The sequence below is a fragment of the Pundamilia nyererei genome, unplaced genomic scaffold, assembly GCF_000239375.1.
Source record: "Pundamilia nyererei isolate P.nyererei 1_Seehausen unplaced genomic scaffold, PunNye1.0 scaffold00024, whole genome shotgun sequence".
Classification (NCBI taxonomy): Eukaryota; Metazoa; Chordata; class Actinopteri; order Cichliformes; family Cichlidae; genus Pundamilia; species Pundamilia nyererei.
This window is the reverse complement of record NW_005187425.1, coordinates 2,489,659-2,497,613: the sequence shown is the minus strand read 5'-3', so window position 1 is coordinate 2,497,613 and position 7,955 is coordinate 2,489,659. Positions and strand designations below refer to the sequence as shown.

At 40.4% G+C, this 7,955-nt stretch overlaps 2 protein-coding genes across 3 annotated transcripts in view; one reads left to right on the top strand and one right to left on the bottom strand.

The window, feature by feature from the left end:
• The window catches only part of LOC102210494 (uncharacterized), a 9,785-nt gene extending 8,601 nt beyond the window's left edge, over positions 1–1,184 (top strand). Inside the window, exons 3-4 of the mRNA XM_005727378.1 lie at positions 155–455; positions 540–1,184. Coding sequence (XP_005727435.1) covers positions 155–455; positions 540–946 — 708 coding nt within the window. The 3' untranslated portion in view covers positions 947–1,184. The remainder of the gene's footprint in view (positions 1–154; positions 456–539) is intronic.
• A 690-nt stretch (positions 1,185–1,874) lies between these two features.
• Positions 1,875–7,522, bottom strand: ecd (ecdysoneless homolog (Drosophila)). Of its 2 annotated transcripts, none has more exons than XM_005727380.1 (14): positions 7,390–7,522; positions 6,981–7,223; positions 6,755–6,872; positions 6,504–6,591; positions 5,241–5,419; positions 4,756–4,948; positions 4,454–4,582; positions 4,226–4,351; positions 4,032–4,117; positions 3,833–3,936; positions 3,164–3,422; positions 2,885–2,952; positions 2,579–2,784; positions 1,875–2,475 (listed from the first exon to the last, which is right to left on the bottom strand). In XM_005727380.1, the coding sequence occupies exons 2-14, from the start codon at positions 7,183–7,185 to the stop codon at positions 2,239–2,241; spliced, it is 1,998 nt and encodes a 665-aa protein (XP_005727437.1). In that variant the 5' UTR covers positions 7,186–7,223; positions 7,390–7,522; the 3' UTR covers positions 1,875–2,238. The 2 variants fall into 2 exon arrangements, with proteins under 2 accessions (XP_005727437.1, XP_005727436.1); XM_005727379.2 differs by having other exon boundaries at positions 6,981–7,204.
• Positions 7,523–7,955: the final 433 nt, after the last annotated feature.

Below are 7,955 nucleotides of genomic sequence, written 5' to 3'. Positions count from 1 at the left end.
GAATAGGTAGATATCTTCAGCGTCCTCGATCGACAGTCCCGCCAGGCACATGACCCTCCAGTTCCTATCATTAAAAATGAGTGATTCACATAACCACATGTAGGCTTTTTTAAAGTTAGATAATTGTTTATTTTTTTATATTCTGTCTTTTCAGGTTCTGGTGTCTCTCTTATTCTTAAATCTCCTGCATGCCCTGGATCTGGTGCATCTAAGGAGTTATTCAAGGTCCCTGGGTGAGAGGATGCTGCCGTCTGCTATCTGTAGCAGCATTCAAGCAGTGCTGACCATGTGGGCCAGAGCCAGCAGCTCATCTTCCAACCTCTTCGTCCTCATGGTGCTTCTGCTGCCCCTGGTGACTGTGGCCTTTAGTTTTGCCTTGAGGCTGGCATCCCCACCAGCAAGCCACATCACTGCTCTGACTTTCATCATCAGTGGGACCTCTGTGATCATCACAGGTAAAAGTTTGGATATCAGATGAGGGTTTCACATATTAGAGTAAATGAATCTCTAATTAGTTTTCTCTTTCTGTCTGTCTGCAGCATCTGAGGGTCTCTTAAGTATTGTGCCTCTGGAGTATATATATGGACCTCTGGCTTTAATCCTGCACAGCCTGTCTCTGACTTGGCTTGCTAAAGTGTCTGAGATGGAGCGCAGCCACCCTCCAGATTCCCAAGCCTCTGTTTTTGACATCTACTATACACAGCTGGTGAACCAGAGCTGGGTGTTGGGCCTCCTGTGGTGTCTGCACCCAGAGCGTCCCTGGCATGTGTTGAGTCAGGCCAACTGGCGCAGCCTGCTCTTCCATGGATACCTGCTCGCTATTCTCCTGCTGGGAATGGTGCTGAGCTTCCTGGTCGGTGTAGTGGCTCTTTGTGTCTCACCCCTTGCTGCTGCACTGCTCCACTCAGCGAGGTACATAGTTCAGCCATTTTTTCAGCTTCTGTAAAGGACTAAAAGATTTAGTAGGTCGTCTTGCATTCCACTGACCCTAACCAAAGTGTTATACCTGTAGATACTAGCTTTATTCATCCCTTATCAGTCAATATCCACTCACATTACAAAGTTATAAAAGACAAAATGCAGGCTATGGTGGCACACTAACGATATACGGTTAGTAATTATGTGTCATCACAAGTTTTTATCTTATTCTTTTAATATGTTATTAAGACGATACATGCCCTAGCTACTTGTGACTTTCTGCAGCGTGAGCAACATGAGTGCTGTTGCTCGCACTTTCTAAATCAGTGGCACTAATGGAAAATAGTTTACAAGCTAGGTATTTATTAATGAAACAGTTAAGCGTCAGGGGTCAAACATTACAATTTTTCTTTCAGACATGAAGCTGAAGTATTAAGCAACTATCAACAAGCTGAATTTCTCTTATGTACAAATAAACAAACAAAATAAATGTGAATCGTTTCCTATTTTATGACAGTAATTTCTGAGAGCTCTTATCAGCGGATGTGCTGAACATCCCTAGAAGTAGTCCTCGTATGACACTGATAGCTTTCAGAGGAAAAGGGATGACAATGACAGAATGTTGACACAGATAGTTAACATCATAAAACAAGTTAGCAATTTAAATCCGCTTAGTTAACTGAATTAATACTTAACCAGAGACAGACAAAGTTGCCCTTGAATGAATCTGACTGCAGAGATGCCAGATGAGAAGGGGGTTCACATGTGGAAAGAGCTGAACACTCACTCTAGTGCTGCTGTTCTTTTTGTTGTAATTGAGTATTTTACATTTTTATTAGAAGCCAAATTGCTTCCTCGTCATTCTTGAGCTTTTTGGAAAATGTTTATATGCATCATTTTTTAAAATTACACTTGAATATGCTAAGAAAATGTGAATTATGCTGACAATTTGAATAAAAAATAAGAATGAAAAATGGCTTTATTTAGAAAAATATTTTTTGTAGTAGAACAAAAACCACCATAAGTGCATGCAACAATGACACAAAGCAACAGGTATTAAAAATTTACAGTTAACCTGATAAAAATGCTCATTTGCTGCAAAATCTCACTTTCAGTTAACTGTAATTTCAAACAGATGAATTTAAGGGTTTTTTTTAAATATTAACTTCATCTGTGTTACAAGTAATTTCAGTGCTTCCCTCAAGCACACTGTGTCTGGTGTTTATTTATTTAGCTGCTGGTCCTTCCTGTGCTGTTAACTTCCCACATCTCATTAGGTCAAATGACACATATAAATTATTTGATTCTACTTCCTGCCCTTTATGCGGGATCAGAGTTGGGTGGTAGATGTATGCCCAAGCTCTGCAGCAGATTGGAAGCTGGTCCTGCCAGCCCAGCCTGGGAGCTGAGGGACTCCAGCAAGTTTGTGACCAAATTGACATCCACATCTAAGGGCTGGATCTCCTCCTCTTTCTCCTCCAGTTTGTTATCCCTTGGGAGATCATCTCTGGCAGAAGGGTGAGAGGAGTCGCCGCTTGCTCCTGCCTTGTTGTAATTCTGCAGATACGATAAAGATAGGTTTAGGGTGACACCTGTGTTCTGCGCATATCTTTTGAATAGTTTTTATCTTAGCAAAGGAAGGCGTGTTACGAGAGTTTACCGTTCGCTTGAAGCTTTGTCCTACATTAGTCTTCATCAATTCCTCATCCATTTGGTCCATATATCTTTTGAGACTGTCCAGAGTTTCTGTTCCTTTCATCTCTGCTTGACCACAGAAGCCATCTTCTTTCTCTTCTACCTCCTCCTCCTCATCATCATTATCAGAATCATCAAGATCATCTGAATCCAGCTCTTCGTCTTTGCCTCCTAGAAAGAAAGAAAAAAAAAAGACAAATTCATTAATGATTTTAAAAACAAAATTGTATCAAGTTCATACCACATATTTCACTGTTGGCAAATTACATACCAAGTAGTCTTCCCAGTGCATTGGCCATTGAGTCTGGATCAATATTAAAAGGCTGGGTTGCACTGCTCCTGGAATAGAAATGGAAAAAGACTGTCAGTATGACAATGTAGGCCTAAATAAATTAGGCTTGCAAGAATATACACATACCAATTTACAGCTCAGGGAGACCATTAAGGGAAAACTATGCTCATACTACATCCATATGGATATTAAAATCTGATAGATTTTTGGCTAAATATGAACAAAAATCAACAAGATTACAAAGTCACTTAGTCTCACCAGGGCAGTTCTGCACCTTCATGCGAAGACATGGCCTTGAGAAAGTTCTTCATCCCTTGACTGATAGCTACCAGGCTGTAACCAGCTTCCTCTTCCTCTAAGTTGTGCTCCTTCTCCTTTCCCCTCTCCTCTGCATCCCCGGCATGCTGTTTCTGTTTGGTGGAACTCGAGTTTTGGCTGCCAACATCAGCTCTACCCCCACTTCTCTCCTGCAACAGCTGCTCCAAATCCTGAGCTGTGATATCCAGCCAGCTATCACCTGGAGGTTGACAAAGAGAAAAACTAATTATGGGAAATGTCCGTAAGAAAAAAATGGAGAAAATGAGGGAAGCATAACAAAAGGACAGACACTGAAAGAAACTGGCACAAGGCAAAGAATCTTAGGTGGCTGAGATAGACAAAGGCAATGCTCACTTTCTAGCAAGGTCATATAAAAGTTACAATGCTTAACAACTAACATACAAATCTTCCAGAGACAGACAGGTGTTCTTACCCTAGCTAGGAAAATTACACTTAACTGAGGTCTAAATTAAGTATCCCCACATTGTGCCTTCATGGATCACTTGGCAAATGTGACTAATGTCTTTCAGTATTAAGAAAGACAATTATTTACACTCACACATTATTTAAATAAGATTTTGCCAGTTTCTAGACATGATTTTCACTCACTGTCCTCTTGGGGGAGCTGTGACTCATTTTTCTTCATCTCCTCCAAGTTGAATGGTTCACAGCTGTGCAGCAGCTGGAGAACCTCCTCACCTGGGGACAAAGCACTGAGGCAACACACACACACAAAAGGTTCATTCAAATAGATATCTTAGATGACGTTGGCATACATATTCACACTGTGAACAGCTTAAGTCTTTACCTTGATTTTGAGGCAACCGACTGTTTGAAGAAGTTTTCTGCTGATCTTGTAAGTTCTCTGTAACGTGCTGAACCTTCCAGTTCTCCCTGCATTTGACAACAGTGCAAACACATTTTTTAAAAATGCGCTCCAAAGATAAATGCTGACTGTATTGCAACTTTAGCCATGTGCATGCATGAAAAAAAGTGACATACATGGAAGTAGCCATTCCTACTCAAACTCTCCATAAAGCCTTTCCACTGTGGGTTACAACTGACTGGGGCATTAGGCTCTGATGAAGGCAGTCTGCACCTAGAGCACAGGATCTCAAAGCCGTGGGCCTGGGAGTACAGCATGAGCACAAGATTATGACTTTTACATAATAAAACAACCCTGTTATCTGCAGTACAAAGTACGAAGTACAAAGATAGATAATGAATCACCAGCTTCAAGCCAAGCTCATGAGCCTTGTATTGGGAATGAGAACGAGGAGGTAAGGTGAAACCACTCCTCCGGTCTGGGGTGAACTGTTGCTGCTGGAGCTGGGCATACAGGCACCGGGTGAACGTCACCTGAAAATATTTATTCAAGGTTAGGGGAAACAGACGCCCTCCCAAAAAATAAATAAATACAAATCACTAATTACAGTCCTGTACATAAAATAAGCATTTATAAAACAACACAGAACAGTTCTGAACAAAGATATTACCTTTTAAAAAGTACAGATATACATGGATGTATTTACCAAAGTGAGGACTCGTGTATCAGGAGGAAACGTCTTGAAGGTTCGACACGCCTGCAAATCTACTGGATCCCGCAGGTAGAATGCTGAAACTGCAGGTGCAATGAGGTCTGGTCGCTGTGCCAACACAGTGGCAATACCTGCAGGTATGAAGCAGTGGGCACGGTGGAGGCCAGATTTAATCTTCCCTGGATACCTGAGGGGAAAGAAAAAGAATATGTTACAAAACTGTATTCCTCTAGTACACAACAGTGATTCAGCACCCTGTATTCTGATGTTTTAAATAGCCAATATCATGTAGCCAGTGCTCTCCCTGTCTATGCAGCTGGAAACCACAGAATCAGAATGCTCTATTTATCCCTAAGGAAACTATGTAACTGAAATAGGCTGAGTGCCAGTTGACACATGCAGAGTTACTTTGTCAGTAGTATTTATCATGATGTTGCTTTTGAATACTGAATATTGATTATATGTGGAATCCCTCTTACCCCTCTAGTCTCTTCTTCAGTGCTAAAGAAATCTTGGAGCTTGCCCGACAGACTTCTGGGTGGGTGTAAAGTAGCTCCAGAGCTTGTGCCACACTGGGTACCACATCTTTTGAAAAGCCCACTGAAGTGGATTTAGATGGGCAGGGAAGGATATGCAACTCTCCCTTGTATAGGAAGACCTGAGAAAGAAAAGGAGTGGTTCAAAAAAAACCTACACTTAGCAAAAAATTGGCAGTGTCAAGTAAACAAAATTTAAAAGGGCTGTGCAGGTAAGTCTTTACATGTTTTCTTTCAAGCTTGTTCATTCCAGGCTTGGTTTATTCCACTTAAGCATTAACTTTAATCAGGAAAAGTCAAATTGAAAACAAACAAAAATGAGCATGATGATAAGTAATTCTATCCAATTGGGTGCATTGTAAGTCGAGCTTAACACGGAGTCAACATTACAATGAAATGTGCTTAACAAGATGAGGGAAAAAAGTCGCCAAGCATCTAAAAATTTAACAAGATTTAAAAAAAAATAAAATAAACAACACTAAATCAATTTAAATTTAAAATTAAAATACTATTAGAGTCAGAAATAGAATTTTTAAAAGTCATAAATGGATACACATTCTTAAAATTATAGGCGTGCAGTATGCAGCGTTACTACACATGAGAAATTGCGCAGTGACAAGTGTACGCAGTAGTGCCAGTGGGATTATTTAACCTGGCATGCACATTGCATTGCAGTAAAGTGTCAGATCATTTCTGTCCAAACTTGAAGATGACAATGAGATTAACACTTGACCAAACACTTGGTTGATAAGAAAGACTGTTCTTTAATGGGAAACAAGCAGATTAGTTGGTGTGCCAGATGGCTGTGATTCTCGATGATGTCGTGGGCCGTATGCAGGTACAGTTGGAGGTAGATGCCCTTAATAGCTGGAGGGCTCTTGCCAGTCATTCATTACGGAATAAGCCTTTTTCTTTAAGCTCTGAGAGTTGACCGATGAGAAAGTCTTTACAGACAACTATTTTAAGCACTAATTAAAGTTAACATTCCTGTTTTTTTATTTAAAATGAAAAATATTTTGACATACAACCCTTGTGTTGTGAATTGCATTTCAACGTATCAGTAGGGAGGTCTAAAATGAAACTAAAGCTTGCCTGGGGATCAGTTTATAACTGTGTAGTATGCTGTGGGAGGCAGTGAATTATTTGGGCTTAAACATACAGTGCTTCCAGTACTGTCAACTCTGCCATGTCATGTGGAAAACTCACCCTGTTTTCACTTGTGTCTGGATTCAGCCACTTAGGAAGGTAATCTGCTGCTTCAATCAGAAGAAACTCCCCATCATTATCCTCAACTCTGCACATATAAACAATTATTTTGGAAACAAAGACATAAATGACTGGTGAGAATTTTAATAGGGTGTGTTTATTTATTTATTGATACTTTTGTTTTATTATTTTGTTCAAACTCTGCTCTGAGTTTATACATATTTAGAAACTATGATCAGGATCACCCTTACCTTGCTGCAAGCTCAGGGAAAGCCTCCGTGATTTGCAGCAGGAGATAAACGATAAACCACTCGTCCTCAACATTGTCTCCAAACTGAGTGCTCCCACCAATGTGAGCAGGAATGCCTCCTGTGAATGAGATCCATATACGCCAGCCGTTAGTGTGTGTACCGAGTGTTAACCACGTAAAGACATACAGCATGCTGCTTCCTTTCTGGGGTGCTGAAAAAGCTCTACCTTTCTCAGGGTGATACTTGAGGTTGATTGGCTGATGCTGCCAGATGTACTGTATCAGAAGAGGGGCAACCTTTGCCAAAATCTCCTCTACTAGATGTGTCAGACGTTCCTCAGTCTGCTGTGAAGAAGAGCTGCCTGGCTGGATCAAAAAGAGCTTGTACTGGACCATGTCCTCCTCAATCATTCTCCTCTGCAGAGCTTCCATAGTAGCAGTTTTAAAAGACCTAATGAAAACATACGACGCTAAAGCGATGTGGAAAGACATATGAAAGGTCGGAAATGTCTGCTTTTATATTATGACTTTAAATTTAGATGGAAATAAAGAGAGGAAATCGTAGGCTTCTAGATAAACTCAACGTTTTACTAGTGATTGTCACGACAACCTCTTGAAAGCTTCATTCGGCCTTACCTTGTCTTGTCTTCCTTTTAAATTGGTTATGTTGTGTTAGTATATTCTGGAGCGGCTCTTATTACGGTTATTCCTAAATACGTTTCTTTCACGCCATCTGTAACTGTTTAGGTCCTACGACGAATTCCAGTCGTCCTCGCCAAACAGATAATAAACAGAGTTCCTACCTTCTGTTTCTGTAGCGGTTTTACCGATTCAAAAAATACTTTACATTACTTTACATAAATGCAAATTACATAATAAGTCTAATTTTCCACTAAATGTGATGAATACACATCTTGCGTTTAGTTAAAATTACAGGACCGGCGAATACATTTTATAAACGCAACTTGCTATTGCAATGAATGCTGGGAATTGAAGTATGCAGCCTTTGGCTTTCTAGAAACATTTAGTTGGCCTGAAATACATTTCCCGCGATCCCTCGGGGCAACAAAGCTGCGTATCCATGACATCCGCGTTATTTTTGTTGTTGGTGGTGATGCTAGCTTTAGCAAAGAATATCCTATGAGCTGGCGATAGCTTGCTCCAGTAACGTTAAACACTCATTAAAAAAAATATATATATAT